Below are 22,302 nucleotides of genomic sequence, written 5' to 3'. Positions count from 1 at the left end.
AAAACAAATAAAAGAATATCTTCTGCCCATTTCAGCCCCCATTCCACTGAGAACAAGACTATAAAAGACCATTAAACTTGCTTGATCTTTCAGTGGTTTTTCAATGATATTCCAATGCTCTTTATAGTCTCTATGGGCTCCAAAAACTGTTCAAAATAGATATTTCAGCAGAAAATTTCCAGAAAATTGTGTTTCATTGGTCTTGCAGTGAGTATCTCTCGATGACCTTTCAAAAATTATTTGTTATTCGATGGTAATAAGTATTTATCCTCTTTTCTCAGATTTCAGTGGAAATGACGATGGATGCAAACGACCTGTTAGAAGACGTCCTGTTGTGTCTGATGATGACACGGACTCAGATGAAACCTGCATCGATGATGATGATCAGGATACCTCAAATGAAGCTTACAGCTGGAAATCAGAATCTTCTAGCTCTGATGAAGCTAGTGTAGTTAATCCAAGTTCTGTTAAAAGTGCTTGTCCTTCTTGTGTTGAAACAAAAGATGATGGAGAAACATTTTCCGAGCCCTTTTCACCATCCGGCGGTGCCGAGCCTGATGATCAGATGGGCAATACAGATGGTTTTGATACCCAGCCTTTCCAACCTGTTCTTGATGACCAAATTGAGTATTCGTCAAGTATGCACAGAGACACTTCCTCTCCTGAACAGAATTTCGCCACAGATTGTACTGATCCGGACAGTGATGGTCCTGGAGGATCATCCGATCAAGAACAGGATGGACCCCTTGACAATTCCACAGGACAGTATTTTCCTACAGATTCTCAATTGAGTTGTAGCCTTGACAGTGAGGGCACTGAAGATAAAAAAAGCCTTTCAGCGGAAGGAACAGCATTTTGTGGTAAAGAGGCAGATTCCAGTTTGTCCAACCCTTCCAATGGCCACTTACCTGGAAGAGATTCTGACTGCCCTGAAAAGGGTGCTGGAAAAACAAATCTTCCCTGCCTAAGACATGCTTGGTCTCCCTCAGAATTGGATCCACAACAACGATTCTTGATGCTGCAAGGGGAAGAATCTGAGTGTATTTCTTTCTCGCAGAACACTCCTTCCAATAGTGTTACCCTAAGCCCTGCGCTTTCTCATTGTGAAACCCAAGACATACATGTATCTACTTTGTCACCTGACAACTCAATGACTAGTGGAAGTAAGAAACGCTCTCCCAAAAAGAAGAAAAGATTCCCAAATCTTTCAAGAGGTGAAAAATTACTGTCAACCTTGAAAGAAAATGAGAAGCATAGGGAAAAGAATGAGACAATTACTGCACAGGATAATGCTGACATTCTATCAACATGTAATCCATCCAACAAAAGTCCTGAGATATCTTCACAGACCCCTTCTACCTCTGTCAAGGACATTCCTGGCACTTCGGACAATCAACCAAGCTCAAGTTCAATGGATTCTTCCGAAACCCCTTCCACCTTTGGGAACCTTTCTGTGCAGGATCACTCTTCGCTGTCACATTCCAATGAGGTTTGCTTTGGAGAAATAATGCAAGTAGATTCAAGGACTTTTTCTAGAGACAATCCAAGTGTGTCCATTCCAACAAAGTCAATTGTAGATAACGGTCGCACCGCTTCTGCAGGCATCTCAAAAGGACTCGGTTCTGCACGAACTGGTGTGCTGTCTAATGGAGTCTGTAGAAATGTCTCTTGTGGCCATCCGAGTGTGTTCACTCCATCAGCAAGTGCATCTGTAACTAATGGTCGCAGGGCTTCTACAGGAATGTCCAATGGACCCGGTTCTGAACCAATCAGTGTACTACCAAGTGGATTCAGTAGAAGTATCTCTAGTGGCCATCCGAGTGTGTCCACTCCATCATCAAGTCCAACTGTAACTAATGGTCGCACCACCGCTACTGGCATCTCTAATAAATCCGGTTCTGCATCAACCGCTGTCCTATCAAATGGAGTCAGTAGATCTTTTAATCCAAGTGGCACTTCACACCAACAGTGTATGGAAGCCAGGATGCCTCCTAAGAAGCGATGGCATCAGCAGACATCAAGTTTTCCATCGGGAAGCCATGGGTCAGTAGTCTCCACAGTGACAGAGGTAGGTTCTTTCTTTGTTTTCCAACTTTCTGCGATTTACATTTAACCCATGCACCACTTTGTCAAATTTTCAGTTACATATAGACCATATACCCAGATTTCTTTTCATATCCACGGTTCCATGACATTTTCTCTGGCGACAATTACTCTGATGGAAAATCTGCAGCTTAAGCAAAACATAAAACCTAACCTCTAAAACTATAAAATAAACTTAAATTCATTATTCTGAAACAAAAACTCTATTAAAATCATATCTCTAACCCTATGCACTCTGAGATATTAAGATCAAAGCAAATGTCGCAGACTGAGCAAATATTGTGTCACTGGTCTAACACCACTTTGTCTACATATATATGGTTTTAAATATTTGATGAATTAATAATAAACCAAATTTCATTCAATTTTGATAAAGTTAAAAAAAAATAATAAGTACACAAAGTGTGCGTTATCCTTTGTGCATTGCCTTGTAAAGTAGTTCCTTTCTTTTGTCCTGTTTATCTAGGAAACTGGAATTAAAGAGGCCTTGTCTTGTATTCTTTCGTGGAAATGTGATTGGATATCAAGCAATGAAGGAGGTAAAGTTGTCTCTTTCTGTTGTTTAAAAAAAATAAAATTATTGCTGTAGCCTTGTTTGGTAAATCATGTTTCTGAAATTTGTATCTCTATCAAGTAGGCAAGAAATTTTGAAGTGAAAATTAGGTATGATATCTAATATTTTATGAATCGTTGAAATGCCTCATATTTTCCTCAAGGGGGAAGGGGTTGTCAAACTACAAGAATTAATTGGGAGTTCCAATGTTATTTCAAAAAGTATTTTTATGATATAATTATCATTATTTATAAGAATATTATGTGATATAAGAAAGAGCAAGATAGGACAGAATGGCACATGTCTCTTTATGGATGGCATGCTCATGGATAATTCATACATTCGCATCTCCTCAAGGTTTCAAAAGGCCTCGTGACTGAAGTCGCTCAACCTTGCCCTCACTAGGGTAACGCCAATTCTCTTTGTCTGACGCTAGTCTCTACTCAGCCACTACTTAACAAGGAATATAGCAAGTCATGAGGCCTTGTCGAAAGGCTACCTTTTGCATTGATGGATTTATGCTTTTGAATAAGTTTGTACTAGTATTTTTGGGGGGTTAGTTTACCGCTACTTAATTCTCTATTCATTCTCACAGTCCCTTCTGCGAATGTATTGCAATCGTTCTTGGGGTGTAGAGAAGTACCTCAACACCAGGACGCCTTCCAAGACGTTGGAAGCTATCAGATGTCCCTGATTTGCTTTTTACTCCTTGAAATGTGGTCGAAGGTGAGTCTGCATCTCCCCCATTACGTCAAACCCCCGTTTGAGAATTTACCGCAGTTCAGATTGCAAACTGCGGTATTTCACCCCATTTTGCATTTGAAAATCTAAAACATCATTTCCAAGCACAGGGGGCTGTTTCATAAAGCTGTTCGTAAGTTAAGAGCGACTTAAAGAGCGACTGGTGATTATCGCCAATGGTGTGTACCATTTACCGCAAGACAGGATCACCAGTCGCTCTTAACTTACGAACAGCTTTATGAAACACCCGCCTGATCAACCCTGCTTGCCCAGGTAATCCCCGCTGTCTCAATTTCACCTCCACAGGCCAGATTATGAGCGTTGAGCCAAGGACGAAATGATAAACAACAGCTGTGCTATTACGTAAAACTTCTCTGCCTGTAGTAGGACCTTTTGAATGAAATTATTGTATTTGATATTTAATCACGTTTTCAAAGGCATATTGTATTCAGAAATTCAATGTTAGTCCATTTTTAATTTCGAACGAAGAAAATCGACCTCGAAATAAGGAAAGTAAGCGAATAGAAATGACGGCTTGCTTACCGGGTCCGCACTCAGCGCTGCGCATGCATCCCATCGTGTGTGGCCCCCTGCTGTGACTGTATATGCCGGGCTGTTGTGTTATCTTCGGACTGAGGTCAAGAAACAGGTGTTTTGATACTTACATTGCACGCTTGGGGCAGTAGGGTTTGTCGTACTTGGAGAAGATAATTTATTGCAAGGGAAACTGGGGTATAGTGTTCTCAAATGGAGGTTTTTTTCATGCCCTCCCTTGTATTTTCAAGGTCAAAGGTCACAGAGCTCATTATTGGAATTTTTTAAAGATACTTTGTGGTATCTCATTGACTATGTTATTAGCTGGTCTAAACCCTAATTTACTTGAGCTATTTCAGAGCAGGTCAATTTCCCCCCCCCCCCTATCCTTCAGATCTCAGCTGCTGATTTGCGCAATCGCCACTAAAATTTGCACACGTGTAGGGTTGGATTTAAACTACAAGGCTCAATAGTAAAATTTAAAAAAATTAGTCTTTCATATTTTTTGTGAATTAAGCGCATGAAATTTGTGGTAAATATGGTTTTTTGCCGTTAACTCACTTTATTTATAGCTAATAGAATACTAATTTTTTGTGAAAATATGAATTATTATATTTATAACAAATATCTATAAAAAAAAATTGCTGAAACATAATTATTTTCCTATGTATTTTATTGTTTTTTAAATTCTTGAATATTTCTTTGTTTTTTCGAACCTTTGTTTTCGATTGTTTTATCTACTTCAGATATGCCATACTATTCCCTTAAATGCCATTTGATCGCCATGCTCATACACCGGCAAAAAACAAACTTCTCCTAGAAAAGGAGAATAGTCTGCAACGCAGACTAGAGCCCCGCACAACAAGGTGGGAAACCCAGCCTGCTATAAATACCCCTCATGCGCGGCTCACTTCCTCTTTCTTTTGCTGGCGCCAGAACCGAAAGGTCATGGCGCTAACACTCTATTAAAGTTAGAGTTTTTTACATACACCGGAATAAATTAGAGAATCCAATCTTGACAAAAAGACTGATGTTTTAGAACCCAGATCTTGGGGGTGTTTCACAAAGATTTAAGTATGACTAGAATTGCACTTACCGGTAAATGCCAACGCCTACATGATATGCAACGCGCGATCTTATTGATAGATACACATTAGTGCCGTTCTCATGACATGATCTGACCAATGCAGTCAAGCCTTTCATACCGTACGCAACTCGGTATTAAAGTGCGACTCTAAATCATGCTTAAATCTTTATGAAACACCCCTCTTGTCACATAACAAAGACAGAGGTCTATCCTCGCGGTTTTTTTCCACTTCAATAATGAGCCAAGTGGGATCAAAAGATTCTCCCTGTCAAGGCCCCAACGTTAACAACCCCCCAAACGGAGGTCCTAAGAACACCGTTGGGGGCAACAACTTGTCAGACAATGGGCAGACCTGCCAACCAGTACGTTTTTGGCGTATTTAGTACAAAATTATAATTTATTGAGAAAAATCATCTCTATACAGTATGTCTCTATTTCATAAAACTTACACAAATATGGTTATTAGATCAATGTAATTTCAGGTAACTTGTTTTTTTTTCAATCATTTTGTTAAAACCAGGGTGAGATAAACACATGTTTCAATGCAAGAGCAGTGTGCATTTTAGCTTGCATGCAGCTTGAGCGCCGCGATGAGCGAGTACGCCACACATTTTATTATGAAATACACTTTTTTGGGGAAAAACACATTTTTTTAAATCACAGAATACAATTTTTCATTCCCAGAGTTTGGCAGGTCTGAATGGGGGTCTCATTCCCGTTGAGGGCAACCCAAAAGACAGGTATAAAATCACAGGTTTTGGATAAAAGCGGAGGAAAGAAAATCCCTGTCAAAGCAAAGTCCAGAGGAGGGTTAGGATTGAAACAGACAAGACCCCCTCCAAAACTAAATCCAAGGGGAAAGCCCTAAAGAACCCCAATCAAGAGGGAGGAAGTGACCCTGTTCAGGACCCCCATGTAAAATCAAGGCGGAGCAAGGCCGCAATCAAAGCTCAGTCAAAAGCTAGTCCTACATGTACATCAGCCAATTTAGACAAGGATAAATTTCCCGGCCGGGACGTCTGTGACTTCGCTGGGAGAAATAGAGGGGGCTAAGTTTTCTAAGGGCGACCGTGTGGAGAAATACGGTACAATTTCCTTAAAGTAAATAAAGATAATCAGGGAGAAGTACAAAGAGACGAGTTGGTTTTTCATCCCTCTCAAGATTCTGATATTGCCTGGTTTCTGAAAATGTTCCAGGCGGCTCGGAAATGTATGAATCAACAACCGATTGCAGGCAACCCCAGTGCCCCTGCCATCTCAGCGGTGCATATGAAAGCCCGACCCGACAGCCAAGCTATGATGGCGTAGCAGCGGTGTGGACATGGCCAAGAAAACATGACCTGGACAGCCATACTCAGGCGAGAAGCCCGAGCTCTCAGCGATCAGAGCAGGCCTTTTATGCTCCCTCTACTCATATTGAGGATGAATCGGTCTCAGAATACAACTACCATCGCCCTGTAGCTTCCCGTAAGGGAAAGTGGGCTGATTCATTGCCGTCTCAACTCTCCACTTCGGGATCAGAGAGACACAGCTTCGTCAGCGGTCCATCCTTTGATGAGAGAGGGAATAGGGCTTCAGTGCTCAGTGAAGACTTTTCTTCCTGCACGAGCTCTCCCTGTGATAGTGTTGGAAGCAAGCCTGTGTCGGCAGCAGATTTAATTACAAAATACTGCCCCCAGCTAAAGGCAGAGATTACCGAATCAGAGGATTCTAAGCCTATTTTCTGTCTCGGCTCGTGCTCACTTCTGTTTAATAAGACCAAATGGTATATGGATTAAATGGCTATTGGACCAACTGGTTATTTCGTCTAATAACCAGTTGGTCTAATACCAACTTTCTTATCATTCATTTTGCACAATTAACACTTCTGTTTAATCAGAACAAATGGTATATGGATTAACTGGTTATGAGACAGAATGGCATTAGACTAATTGAAAGTGAAATGATAGACCAAATGGTAGTAAACGAGTTGGGAGTTGGACGAATTTGAAATAAAACTTTGCCCCCATAATACATGTTCTTGTATTAAAACCATGACTCCTACCATTTTATTTCTCAAAACCTGCTAGCACTCTTAGTATTAATACTAGTTATAATGTTTTTAAATGAAGTTGGTAAATTATTTCTTTATTCAATTCAGTGTAATCATCCGATATTTGATGATTTGGTTGTCATGTTTTCTTCAGGTTTCCAGTGCTGTACACAGAGTTTATGATGTGGTATGGAGACAGATATCATGGCCAAAAGGGATCTCAGAAGACATTGTTGAAGGTACAATTAAAGATAAATTCCAGTTGTGGTAACGATATCAAAATGAGTTTGTACAGAATCCAATGAAATGACCACCAAGTGTCTGTTTGTATAAATAAAAATAAGTGCCAAAGGATTCTGGAAGAAGTTGTGTAATTGCTGAGAAATTAGCAAATAAGCACGGGATTCGGGTCAAGCGTCAGGCCGACCTTAAAATCAATATTAATACACTGTCCCACGTGCGCTTATCTGTGCTGGTGATCTTCAGTGTGAACATTTTTCAGCGTAGATTTCAAGATTTCACAAATTCCATTTTATGTAACTGTACCAGATTTCGTTCCTTGATGATATAGTGACAATTAAAGCTTGGTTTCACACACTTTCATGTGTAATCAGTGTTTACTGCAACTACGTTCATTTACCTTTAACATCAAACCACTGGACTGTTTGTATTCATAAAGCTGTTCATAAATACCATTTGTGGTTACCAACCTCAAAATGAGTTCGATGAGAATCCAATAATATGACCACCCAAGTGTTTGTATGTATAATTAAAAAATATGTGCCAAATGGCTAGCTGGAAGAAAATGTGTAATTGCTGAGAAATGAGCAAAATAAGCATGGAATTCCATCAAATGTCAAGTATTTTTCCAAGCTACATGTATATTAATTTTTTCATCAAGTGTATATGTTATGTCTTAACAAAAAACAAGTTCTAGCAAATAATAAGTAATGCTTTAAATCAGTTGTCAATCCAATTTTTTAGTTCTCGGTAGAAAAAAATTTGAATAAACCTAATGTTATATAATAAAATACAAAAGAACAAGTGGGGGCATGACATCATTAGTTTGCTTATTGAATATTCATGAAGACATGGCTCGGACTATTTCACCGGAATAATTCAATTCTTTGAAATGCCATGGCTTTGTTATTCCTTGTCCAATTGTGATGAATTTTCACTGTTTTCTTTGTCTGATATTTTGTATCTGTTCAAAACATTTTCAGCCTGAAGTATCCCTTTAACATTTTATTCCCCTATAAATGCAGTGAACTACGAACCCATTGATAGTTCTCAGCAAGGCCTGATTGATGAGGACCTGGTCCTAGTCGACATGACGGCCATCAATGCTGCAGAGAACCAATACCAATTTGGACTGATACGTGGGGTGTCTGATGGGACCGTGACCCTTGCCCTTCCTTACAAGAACAAGGTTGTACCCAGGTCAACAAGACTAAAGGTAATGTATTACATAATGGTCAGTTCAGTTCAGTTTGGTTTGTTTTCATATCTCATAAAATATCAAATACAATGTAACGTCCATCAAAAGACAGTTAATCATTAATGATGAAATAATACAATACATCACCATTATTCATAATAAATAAGACAAATGTTATACAATTGAACGTTCAGACTGGAGACAGATATATCAATAAGATGAGAATATGAAGGGAAAACTATTAAAAAGCAGAGCTTGTAATTTATAGTATCCCTATTAATATAATTATAAGTAGTTGTCAACTTGTTTTATTATCAATATGTTACAAGAAAAAAAGAGAAAGAGAAAAAAATATTTTCTAAAAAAAAAAGAAAGAAAGAGATTAGGTAATGACAATAATAATGATAATGAGAAGGGCCTTTCTTGGTCTGTGTGACTGAAATTATGACGAAAACTCTTGACTTTAATTAGTTATAAATCTGAAAATTCTTGAGATTTAGTAATTCGAATACTATATAACATTAACATGTTAAGTCAGCCATCATTTGGAAATATTTTTTGCTGTCTCCAATATGCAAGTTCAATGTTTGAAAGTTTATTTTCATTTTGAATTTCCTTCAAAATCATCATCTCTAAAGTATTTAGATTTAGAACTAATTAAAGTCAAGATTTGTCATAATTTAGGTCACATATGTCACAGGTGACCAAGAATGACCCAAAAGTATTCCACATATCACATTTTTATTATAATGTCTTTATGCGCTTTAGAGGTCTACCTGTGGGTCAACAACTGTTTTGAGTTAGTTCACACTTCGGGTGAAAAATTCAAAATTAGAAATGTTTTAGATATGTTAAATCCTAAGTGTACGGATGAATAAGAACAGTTCTTGTTCTGTTCTGCATCGAGAAAACTAGTATCTTAGCGACGTGCTGATCTCATTTTTCTAACATTCAAGGTTTGGTTACCAATTATTGAGGCACTCTCATTTTATTGAAATTTATTGAATGTATTTAGTAGATTAGCTTTCTTATTCCTTGTCCGATTTCTCTCTTATTTTTTCCCATGCTGTTCCTCATATTTTTTTCTTTTCACACATTAATTTTGTTGCCAAGGTTGGGTACCAATTTGAATTATTGAGGCACTTTCTTTTTTAGTTTTGAGTAGATTCGCTTTTACTTCCATTTATAGTAATTATTTTGTAATTTCAGAATGAGTTGTGACTTGTGTATTTGGTTGATTTGTGGAAAAGGAATAATTTTTTTTTGTGTGTGTCTTTAATGCAGGTTGTAACATCCCTGAGTCATTACATGAACCAGATAAGAGCGTTGCTGTCGTTTGAAAGTAACCCTCTTGCAAGGCATATCGCACAGCCAGAGGACCTGTCTGTATTTGTCAAGGATGGAAAGGTTTGTATAGTATAGGGGTGACACTATTATGCTTCTGCGACATACATGTATGCTCCAGTCTCAATGTCTCAGAGGGCATAGGGTTAGAGTCAGCATTGTTATAGAGATTTTGGTTCAGAATAATGTAAAGATTATGATTAGGGTTAATCTAGTTTTGAAGGTTAGATTTTATGTTTGGGTGTTATGCAGATTTTCCACTGGAACAATTGTCACTGGAGCAAATTTCATGGAATCAGTATAGGATGCCATGTCAATACCTCCATGACACACTACACAATAGGAAATATAACAATTACTGGAAGGGAACGTCAACATCTACATATGTCAACTGTTCGTTTCCACTCAGATATGAATATTTTAGATTTCACTCTATGTGTACACGGTACATACGTACGTACACAGAAAGTATTGTGCAGCATTTACGTTATAACGCGTGATACAATATCTCTGTAAGTGCTTGATGATTTTACTCCTTGAAGGAATTCCATCTTATTGGGTACCTATTTCCTACACCTGGGAGGAGAGAGGCAAATTCTAGCTCAATATCTTGCAAAAGGATGTGAGTTGGATTTGAACCCTAGACCTTGTGGTTCAATGTCTGTACATTTATCCACTGAGCCACAACACCTCCCATTATCATCATCATCACCAAATAATATGAGTGCTGTAGTGAGATTTGAATCTGTGGAAGCGCCGTGGTGTAGTGGTTCTGACTCTCGCCTTGTAATCAGAGGGTCGTGTGCTCGAATCCCACTATGGTCTAGCGTCCTTTGGCAAGGCATCAATCCACAATTTGCCACTCTCCACCAAATGGGTACCCGGTAGGATGCGAAATACCTATGTAGTATGCCTAGCAATTGAGTCTTGGAACTCTTGTTGGAATGCTCCCCAAGGAGTGGAGAAGGTGCATACATTATATGCAGGCATGCAAGGATCCGATGACCAGGGTAATAATATATCTGTAAAGCACTTAGACTTGTCGTTCCGATGTGTAAAGCGCTATATAAATGCGGATTATTATTATTATCCGGATCTTGTGGTTCAATGTCTGTAGATTTATCCACTGAGCCACAGCACCTCCTATATTCTTCTCCTCTCCTTACTCTTCTCCTTTTCCTCCATCTTCTCATCATTATTACTATGAAATAGTGTGAGTGCTGTGTTTGGAATTGAACCCCGGACTTTGTATTTCAAAGCATGTAGACATTCTACACTTATCCCCAACACCGCCCTCTCTGTTTTATCCTCACCACAGTCCCCTGCAGAAGGCAAATTCTCTGATGATGCTGTACTGCAATCTTTGATGATGTCCATGTCAAGGTCTGCGCAGCAGCAAAAGGTGATTCGACTGATGAATGGGCCAGTGGGGACCGGAAAGACTAAGTTCTTGGGTCGCTTCATTCGACGAATTATAAACGAACACAGAGATATTCCAAAGGTAAGGTCAATTTTGCAATCAGTGGTAGCACATATGCTTTTGGTAAAGTTCATATCGAAATATTTCCTGCATGTCTTTACTCAGTGCCATCTTTTAGTATACACCTTTTTGTCTTGCAGACCTCCAAAAATCCTTACAAACTGCTCGTATGTGCACCTACTAAACAGTCACTGGATGTGCTTTTGAGGAAGATTTGGGAATACCTATTGAAGATCAAACCACTTGACGGTGAAGCTGTTTCACACCAGAGTAAGTGTACTCAGGGACCTTGTTCTCATCTACATTCCTAACTAGTTTAGTCGAAAGTGGTTTTGTGGAGGCGATCTTAAGTGGTCTTCTAAACAAGTTTTGAAAACCACCCCCCCCCTCCCCGGTTAGTTTTCAAGACCTCTATCCCTCCTTAAAGTGGTTAAAGCGCAGGTGAGGACATAATTGTTCAGGAGGCGATCTTCACATGGAAGAATAAGAGGATGTGTATTATAGGTGTGCTACTCAGTACACACTGTGGCCCAAAATTGGTTGTACCGATGGTTCATGCAGATTTCATGTATAAATTACGCTTATTTACCGCGTAGAGTATGTTGAAAAATGGGGTCAAATATTTTGCACTCAATTGCAACGGTTATCCACGCTAGTTTATTCATGAGTCCACCGTTTGAAGAGTGGACTTACTAATTCAAAATAATGGACTCATGAATAAGATAACGTGGATCACCATGGCAACAAGCGTCAATGTGGCACACTGACAAAAGCGCACATCGGCATTGGACATTTTTTTAATATACACGGTAAATAATGTAATTTAAACATGAAATCTCCATAAACCATGGGTTCAACCGATGATTAAAAAACCACCTTTGTGAATTCAGCCCTGTGTGTTTCAAATTTTGCACAAATATTTGAACCCACTGAGAACATCTGGATCGCAACAAGATCGCTATAGGTGAAGTGACTTCTACACTGGTTTAACCCTGCATGGGGGGTGGGGGCCGGGAGGAGAGGGCGTCAAAGGCCCCCCTAGATAAAATTTCACCATGGGCGCAAAACCGCTGCACCTTACACTGCACAATCTTATGAATCATTTGAAGCCTTGCACATGTTTTGACACCAAGTTTACAAAGATCGGACTGTCTGTTACGGAGTCATGTGACCTTTTGTGACCAAGGTTAACTAGAAAAGTTAGATTTTTATTAATTTTTTGTACAAAACCAATAACAAATTGATATTTTCAATTTGAGTTGTAAATCAGTTATTTCTAGATATTTTGCCTTTGTTTCTCATTTACTTTGACATAATATTGATCAAATTAAAGTGCTTTAACATGCTTCTAGGAAAAAGAAACGATTTACAAGAAGCTGGGTTTATGGAGTTATTAGAGAAAAACATGATTTATGCATATCATTTGCATAAATTATCATAACTAATTTAAAAAGGCAATCTTTTTTAGAGTCTCCCTGTATAAGAAAAACAATTTCAAATCTTAATGACACCATCGTCAGCTGCAATTTGAAACTGTTTTGGACTTCACTCAGACTGCAAAGCTTGCAGTTATGCAGAATTTAGATTTTTGTACTCCTAGCTTTATGTTGACCTTCAAATGAGATTATTTCACTTTTTGTCTCGCCCACCGGAGGTGAAGGCGAGACTTAGGGATCCAAATGTCGTCTGTCCGTCGTCTGTCCGTCACAAACCTAATGACACATAACTCCACAACCGTAAGTCGATTTCCAACCAAACTTGGATGGTAGATGGACTTGGGGGACCTGCATGTTATGCTGCAGTCGGAGGTCACATGGTAAGGTCAAAGGTCATTTTCAGGTCAACGTTAAAGTTTACATGCAAGACTCTCTTATGACACCTAACTCCGCAACCGTAAGTCGCATTTCAACCAAACTTGGATGGTAGATGGACTCAGGGACCTTATTCTCATCTACATTCCTAACTAGTTTAGTCGAAAGTGGTTTAGTGGAGGCGATCTTAAGTGGTCTTCTAAACAAGTTTTCAAAACCACCCCCCCCCTCCCCGGTTAGTTTTCAAGATCTCTATCCCTCCTTAAAGTGGTTAAAGCGCAGGTGAGGACATAATTGTTCAGGAGGCGATCTTCACATGGAAGAATAAGAGGGTGTGTATTATAGGTGTGCTACTCAGTACACACTGTGGCCCAAAATTGGTTGTACCGATGGTTCATGCAGATATCATATATAAATTACGCTTATTTACCGCGTAGAGTATGTTGAAAAATGGGGTCAAATATTTTGCACTCAATTGCCATGGTTTCACGCTAGTTTATTCATGAGTCCACCGTTTGAAGAGTGGACTTACTAATTCAAAATAATGGACTCATGAATAAGATAGCATGGATAACCATGGCAACAAGTGTCAATGTGGCACACTGACAAAGCGCACATCGGCATTGGACATTTTTTTAATATACACGGTAAATAATGTAATTTAAACATGAAATCTCCATAAACCATGGGTTCAACCGATGATTAAAAAACCACCTTTGTGAATTCAGCCCTGTGTGTTTCAAATTTTGCACAAATATTTGAACCCACTGAGAACATCTGGATCGCAACAAGATCGCTATAGGTGAAGTGACTTCTAAACTGGTTTAACCCTGCATGGGGGGTGGGGGCCGGGAGGAGAGGGCGTCAAAGGCCCCCCTAGATAAAATTTCACCATGGGCGCAAAACCGCTGCACCTTACACTGCACAATCTTATGAATCATTTGAAGCCTTGCACATGTTTTGACACCAAGTTTACAAAGATCGGACTGTCTGTTACGGAGTCATGTGACCTTTTGTGACCAAGGTTAACTAGAAAAGTTAGATTTTTATTAATTTTTTGTACAAAACCAATAACAAATTGATATTTTCAATTTAAGTTGTAAATCAGTTATTTCTAGATATTTTGCCTTTGTTTCTCATCTACTTTGACATAATATTGATCAAATTAAAGTGCTTTAACATGCTTCTAGGAAAAAGAAACGATTTACAAGAAGCTGGGTTTATGGAGTTATTAGAGAAAAACATGATTTATGCATATCATTTGCATAAATTATCATAACTAATTTAAAAAGGCAATCTTTTTAGAGTCTCCCTGTATAAGAAAAATAATTTCAAATCTTAATGACACCATCGTCAGCTGCAATTTGAAACTGTTTTGGACTTCACTCAGACTGCAAAGCTTGCAGTTATGCAGAATTTAGATTTTTGTACTCCTAGCTTTATGTTGACCTTCAAATGAGATTATTTCACTTTTTGTCTCGCCCACCGGAGGTGAAGGCGAGACTTAGGGATCCAAATGTCGTCCGTCCGTCGTCTGTCCGTCACAAACCTAATGACACATAACTCCACAACCGTAAGTCGATTTCCAACCAAACTTGGATGGTAGATGGACTTGGGGGACCTGCATGTTATGCTGCAGTCGGAGGTCACATGGTAAGGTCAAAGGTCATTTTCAGGTCAACGTTAAAGTTTACATGCAAGACTCTCTTATGACACCTAACTCCGCAACCGTAAGTCGCATTTCAACCAAACTTGGATGGTAGATGGACTTGGGGGACCTGCATGTTATGCTGCAGTCAGAGGTCACATGGTAAGGTCAAAGGTCATTTTCAGGTCAATGTTAAAGTTTACATGCAAGACTCTATTATGACACCTACATGTAACTCCGCAACCGTAAGTTGCATTTCAACCAAACTTGGATGGTAGATGGACTTTGGGGACCTGCATGTTATACTGCAGTCAGAGGTCACATGGTAAGGTCAAAGGTCATTTTCAGGTCAATGTTAAAGTTTACATGCAAGACTCTATTATGACACCTACATGTAACTCCGCAACCGTAAGTTGCATTTCAACCAAACTTGGATGGTAGATGGACTTGGGGGACCTGCATGTTGTGCTGCAGTCGGAGGTCACATGGTAAGGTCAAAGGTCATTTTCAGGTCAACGTTAAAGTTTACATGCAAGACTCTCTTATGACACCTACATGTAACTCCGCAACCGTAAATCGCATTTCATCCAAACTTGGATGGTAGATGGACTTGGGAAACCTGCATGTTATGCTGCAGTCAGAGGTCACATGGTAAAGTCAAAGGTCATTTTCAGGTCAACGTTAAAGTTTACATGCAAGACTCTCTTATGACACCTAACTCCGCAACTGTAAGTCACATTTCATCCAAACTTGGATGGTAGATGGACTTGGGCGACCTGCATGTTATGCTGCAGTCGGAGGTCTCATGGTTAGGTCAAAGGTCAGTTTGAGGTCAACGTTAAAGTTTACATGCAAGACTCTCTTATGACACCTAACTCCGCAACCGTAAGTTACTTTTCAACAAAACTTGGATGGTAGATGTACTTGGGCGACCTGCATGTTATGCTGCAGTCGGAGGTCTCATGGTTAGGTCAAAGGTCAGTTTGAGGTCAACGTTAAAGTTTACATGCAAGACTCTCTTATGACACCTAACTCCGCAACCGTAAGTTACTTTTCAACAAAACTTGGATGGTAGATGTACTTAGGCGACCTGCATGTTATGCTGCAGTCAGAGGTCACCTGGTAAGGTCAAAGGTCATTTTCAGGTCAACATTAAAGTTTACGTGCAAGGCTCTTATGACAAGTGTTATTCCATCCCAGTCATTTCACAATGAAGTTTCGATATAATTCTCTTGCGTGCCCTCGCAAATCACGATATTTCTGGTCATTTTCATAAGTGGGCGAGACACAAAATTGCTTTTGCCTTGTTTTAACTTCATATTTGATTGAACGGTAATTCCAAATCATGGAAGGGTTTTGCTGTGACCTTTCTTTCTTTTTTAATTTTATTTCAATTCTCGTGCAACTGTAGAAATCCATTTACATAAAACTCTTCAAATTTTGTTTTTGTAAATGTTGCTTCTTTCGTTCTCTAGAAAACATCATAAACGGTGTACAGATTGTGCGTGTTGGTGAAGAAGCTGATAAACGACTAGAAGAATTTCTCCTCTCGACTATTCTGGCAAGAAAGAAAGAGCAAGGTACATTCGCTGCACTGGCTCCCTATCAAAAATCGGATTATCTTTAAGATTCTGTTGCTTGCTTTTCATAGTATTCTTGGATCAGCACCACAATACAGTCTTTCATTCATTAATTACTACAGACCAAGTAGGTCTTTGTGCTCATCCACTTCTGGCTACCTGTTGTTCGAAAAGTTTCAAAAACTTGGGGGGGGGGAAGATCATTTGCTTTTGCATGCCCTACTTTGTGGAATAGCCGTCCTGAAGACATTAAAAAAAAGTACCTCTGTCGAGACCTTTCAAAAATCTTTAACTCTTAGCTCTTGAGCACTGTACAGAGTGGATTTGGCGCTTTATAAAGTCACATTTATTATTACATTTATATTGCTTGCTAGGTTTGTATTCAGTTACATGACATTTTCTTCGGCAACAATCGCTCTGATGGAAAATCTGCATGTTAAGCCAAACCTAAAACTAAATAAGGTCTGTTGCCCGTATTCTGAAGTCGGGTTTAATTCAGACCATGGTCTAACTGTGCTAAAATTATGGGTAGCCAAACGTTTCAAAATTTTGTTTACAGTGAATGCTTCTCATAAGACAACTGTCATACTTATCCTTCCCAGGCAGAATAATGTTTTGGGAGTTAAATGAGCTATAAAGTGGAATTTAGACAAAATGTGTATAGCTTAATTATAATTTATTTAAATAATAAATGGACTAAAATGCGATGAACTAGGATAAATCCATCAGTGGTGAAACCAAGCACATGACAAAGCTTACTATTAGAGATTTTTTTTTTATGCTATATAACATCAGCATGAAACAAAATTATTTTTTTCTTAAAGGTGCCAAGCTTGGTGATGCAGACCTTCGGACGAAGATTCTTCAGCAAGCTGATATAGTTGGATGTACACTTAAAGATTGTGGATCTAAGGTACAAATATTGGAATTTGAATGGTTCCACATTTAATGATAATAACGGTTATAATTCATATAGTGCTTCATACTTTGTGTTTCCAAGCGCTTAACATGCATTTATGAATACCCCGGTCGTAGGATCCATCACTGTTCCACACATAGAGTGCACCATCTCCTCTACCTGGGGAGTATCCTGGCCAGGCAACCATTTTGACTAGTGCACACATCACACATGCCAATCTAATCACATTGATATTCACATCCTACTGGGTTGGATGGAGGGTGACAAACGTATTAGCGCGAGATGGGATTTCACCTCTCGACCCTTGGTTAAAGAGTAAAGTGATTGAACCAACAACATGACATCTCCACATCTGCAAATTGAATTTCTGTTGAAATTTTGATTATGGTGGAGTCAAAGTGGGTGGTCCGCTGGTTACCTGCCGATGCTACTGGTCACCATGGCAACTTCTGTAGAAAAATTGATGGTATGGATGGATTATACAGTTGAGATTGATTGGATCAATCGTAACTCTTTGTAAGATGGGGGCCTGAACAGGATCTCTCACTTTTTGATAGAAATTATCAGCCTGTAACGTTACAATTCTGGTGTGTGGGTGCTGCTTTTTTATCCTGTTTGTGACTTTTAGTAGCTACACTCAAACAAACAGGAATTGCTTCCCAATAGGTAATATGCACAATGCTGATTAAAAACCCAACCTAATGAATAAAATGAATAATTGTTGGAATGAAATATTTCCGGGCCCCATCTTACAAAGTTTTATGATTGATCCGATCAACCTCAAGCATATGGAAATCCGTCAATGACATAATTTCTTTATTCTTTCTTTAGGAAATTTGCACAATGTCCTTTAAAAAAAAAGTAAGCATACTGAATTGTCAACCAAGCAGTGAATGTATGAATATGCGTCATATCTAGAAAATATTTTGAACAAACGTGTATTTTAGACGTTGACGTTGCTGGCTTTTCATAGTTGTGGTTGATTCGATCAATCGTATTAACTCTTTGAAAGACGGGGCTCAGCTGATTGAAAATAGCCATGTCTTTGTCAATAGTAAAGAGGTAAGGCAATCTACATGTATATGAAACATTCGCACAAATACTAGTAATCTCGTTAACAGAAAAAAATAGCCATTATGTGGAATAGTCCAGCTATGTTGATATTTATTTATTTTGTTTAATTTCTAGATTGTGAGAGAAAGTCTCGAAGGAAATGTATTTGCACTCATTGTTGATGATGTAAGTATACATGTACATGTAGTATTATCATTTATACCAATACCAATGTTTTGAATAACATGTATCTTTATCAAAAGTAGGAAAATTTGCTTCTTATGGAGTGAGCGGTAAACTGGATCTCTCCCTTTTCTTTGTGAAAATTTGAATTCATGCATTTGAACATGTTTAACCCTAAATCTCCCGGGGTATTTTGATTCTTGTCATTCCCGGGGGGGGGCCATTATGGCCCCCCTTAAGATCTCAGCCGCGGATTGCGCGATCACAACGAAAATTTGCATGATGGTAGAGAATGACGTAATCTACGCAGTTGCATTGGTAAATTTCACTGAATTCATATATTTCTATTTTATATGAATTAATTATGCTAATTTATTCATTAAATCATACTTTTCGCTCTGATTCACTAAATAAAGCTCCTAGAATGCTATTTTTTGGTGAAAATATTCTTTATATCATTCCTAACAATTGTTAATGAAATAAATTCTGGTACCAAGACCGATTTCTTATGTATTTCTTTGTTTTTTTACTTTTTGTTTTTTTATTGCTTTTTCGATGGAAATCGTTCCAGACTTAATTCTGATCATAAAAAAGGCAAAATTAATTAAGTTTAATCAGTAAAATTAGAAATAATGTTACATTTATGAATTTTGGCTAAATACACAATTTGCATTGGATTTGTACATGAAATCACGTTTATGCGCAATTTTGGGTCTGACATGCACTTACATAATGTTGCGTAATGTCGTAACCGCGTACCCGGGCGTCACAAATTTGGTCTCAAAATTTGCGCGAGACTTGAAAGTAAAAAGTCAGTGAGCGGCGAGGTCAAAAAAATTTGCGCAGCAGATATATCGCAAAAATTGTCGAGGGGGGGGGGCCATTATGCCCCCCCCCCCCCCCCGGGAGAATTAGGGTTAAAAGCCCTGGTGGTTATGCTACTTTTCTTTACAAAAACTTTGTGAAGACTAATAACTACAGTTGTTACATATCATTAGAAAAGCAACCTAAGATTATATCTCAAAATTTTAAGCCAATTCCATACTCGAGAAATGGTCTTATATCAAAACGGGGGAAAAAATTCAATTTCTGTCAGCATCTCGACCAATATACAACTAATACACATCATCTAGGGTATTAATAAGAATAAAACCCCCGAGGTACCTTCAGATTAGTTTGAACATGCCCAAGGGAAAGCCGAGGGCATTTTGACTGTTTCAAATTTTACAGATGTGGGTTATTATTCAAATTACCAAGCAAAATGAAGTGTATTATTTTATTTGTTTATACATGTAAGATAGTGATGGAGATCGTTCTAATTTGATAAATAATCCTCAGCTCAAAACCACGAGAGTCCGTTGCATAAAAATTACTATGATATTAACTTTGGCATCCAATGGTAGCTTCCAGTGAATCCTTGATTTTGATTGGCTGATGATCAGCGTTACCATGGTAGTCACCATTGGAGGGTAAAGATATTAACTTTTATGCAACAGGGCCCTGGTCAAATGTAGTCTTTATAAAATTTACGTATCTACATATATTTTTCATTATAAAACTTGTCTTATCTTTTTTATAGGCCTGCCACTGTTTAGAAACTGAACTTCTTCTCGCCCTTCAATGTAAAACTAAACGTGTCTTTTTGGTTGGTGACAGAGAGCAGGAAATTATTCACATTCGTTCAAAGGTACGTCCACACCTTGAATAGACTACTTTTAGAGCTATCTTATGGAGCGTTCCATGCAATCAACCGCAAGTCAATTTTAGGTCGCAGAATCAACCATAAGTCTTTCAATTAATTGCAAATTTTTACTCAATTACTGATCTGCTTTTTAAAGCAAGAAGTTCAAATTGATTTACTATGATTCATATTGTCCTATTGTAAAATTGCAAGGGAAACTTGCAATTTATTGCAAAAATTTGCTTGCAGCAGCAGATTAATCCCATAGGCACATAAATACACACTCAAACAAATTCATGCTGGGGATTTTTAGTGTTATTGATATTTTATGGAATGTGAAATAATCAAATCAGTTATTAGTTTCTGCACATAATTTCCTGTTTACTATGAATATAGGAGGCGAAGGAGTTGGGATTTGGTCGTTCAATGCTAGCAAGAATCGCTCAGAAATTTGCGATGGAGGATCAAAACACCTGTATACATAATTGGGATACTCAATACCGCATGGGGGCAGAAATTGCAAAGTATCCATCATCTGTGATGTACTTGCACAAACTCAAGACTGGAAAGAAGTAAGTGATTGAGATTGCATATTGTTTATTAGAATAAAAAAAGTAAAAATGTCAGTGAGCAATATGAACCTAACTTTATTTCCTCAATCTGCAGATTTTTTCCCCAAAATACTCTTTTTCAGATCGTGATTAAATTTTGGTTTGGGTGCTAAATATTGTGCAACTTCGGAACTTACAGTTTGCATGTGTTTCACAATTTTGTTTTGGAGGATTTGCAAAATGTGAAGAGGGAAAAAACCACGAAAAACCGCTTCGGCCCCCTAGTGCGTTGTGAGAATATTGCACCTCCCTTATCCTCATCTACCCATCTACATGACAATATGCCACATTTTTTGTTTGTTTATTACTCAGAAATTATTTCTTTTCTACCAGAATTACTTGGCATGATTTAAAGCACCCCCCCCCCCTGCAGCCTTATATAGCAAGTCCTCACCTCAAGCCTGGCTAGGTTCCTATTACCCATAATGCAACATTCTGGGCAGTGTAGTCTTCTAACATAGACCCATGTGAATGATGATGCAGTAATATACTAATCAACACATTGATACTACAATAATCCTTTTACTGAATAGTTGAAGAAGAATTTTCCTCTCAAACCTGCAGGTTCTGTATACAAGTAAAATGATAGGCTGATTTATTCTCTGTAGTATAATTTGATTTTTCTCAAAAGGTACATTTGAAGGCTAGCCATTCATAACACACAGTCAATGAAAGAACACACACAGAGTGTTTGTCAGTTCGCTCCCCCTTTTAAAACTTGTTGAGTTTGGGTTGTCCTTTTCAGGACCTACAATTGCCCACCTACTACACTTCTTCTTCACCATGGAAACCTTCAGAAGTTACTTCTAAAACTCGTAGATGATGGCAATTTTGTAGGATTCTGTGTGAACTCATGACCATATATACCTGGGGCCCACCTTACAAAGAGTTGCGATTGATCCGATCAATCACAACTATGGACGGCCAGCAACGCCAACATCTAAAACACATGAATGTTCAAAGTGTTTTCTAGATATGACGTAAATTACATAAATTCATTGTTTTCTTGACAATTTGGTGTGTTCGCCTTTGTTTACAAAGGAAGTTTTGAAAAATTTTGTAGAAAAAATTATGACACTGATGGATTTCCATAGAGTTACGATTGATCCAATCAATCGTAACTCTTTGTAAGACAGGGCCCAGGTGGTTGCTTCATAAAGCTGTTCGTAAAGTTACGCACAACTTTACGCACGACTGGAACATGAGAAAGGATCACCAGTCCAGCGTAAAGTAATTCGTATCTTACAAACAGCTTTATGAAACACCCACCAGTTAGTGTGACTTTTGGTTGCACTTAAATTCCCAGTTGCATGTGGTATATAAGGCATCACCGCGTTCAGATATATGAGATTACGCATTACATTACATGTTTGCTTTGACGTTCAAGCATGACTCTATTTAAAGCCGGCTCACACTAAGCGATTCGTTGCGATGCGATTCTTTAATAAGTCACATTTTGCATTGAATGTGAAAGTTCCAAGACGTGAGATTATTTCATTTCAAG

General features: G+C 38.4%; 1 protein-coding gene across 1 annotated transcript in view; it reads left to right on the top strand.

The window, feature by feature from the left end:
- Window positions 1-22,302, top strand: part of LOC129282427 (uncharacterized) — a 40,981-nt gene that overhangs the window by 10,842 nt on the left and 7,837 nt on the right. Inside the window, exons 5-17 of the mRNA XM_054918326.2 lie at window positions 282-2,068; window positions 2,570-2,642; window positions 3,252-3,382; window positions 7,205-7,289; window positions 8,316-8,506; window positions 9,773-9,895; window positions 11,151-11,333; window positions 11,453-11,582; window positions 16,247-16,351; window positions 17,176-17,264; window positions 18,459-18,509; window positions 20,086-20,193; window positions 20,584-20,759. Of these exons, the coding sequence (XP_054774301.2) occupies window positions 282-2,068; window positions 2,570-2,642; window positions 3,252-3,382; window positions 7,205-7,289; window positions 8,316-8,506; window positions 9,773-9,895; window positions 11,151-11,333; window positions 11,453-11,582; window positions 16,247-16,351; window positions 17,176-17,264; window positions 18,459-18,509; window positions 20,086-20,193; window positions 20,584-20,759 (3,232 nt within the window). The remainder of the gene's footprint in view (window positions 1-281; window positions 2,069-2,569; window positions 2,643-3,251; window positions 3,383-7,204; window positions 7,290-8,315; window positions 8,507-9,772; window positions 9,896-11,150; window positions 11,334-11,452; window positions 11,583-16,246; window positions 16,352-17,175; window positions 17,265-18,458; window positions 18,510-20,085; window positions 20,194-20,583; window positions 20,760-22,302) is intronic.

Source organism: Lytechinus pictus, chromosome 19 (assembly GCF_037042905.1).
Source record: "Lytechinus pictus isolate F3 Inbred chromosome 19, Lp3.0, whole genome shotgun sequence".
Taxonomy (NCBI): Eukaryota; Metazoa; Echinodermata; class Echinoidea; order Temnopleuroida; family Toxopneustidae; genus Lytechinus; species Lytechinus pictus.
The sequence above is the reverse complement of the archived record's forward strand: the minus strand, read 5'-3'. Positions and strand labels throughout refer to the sequence as shown.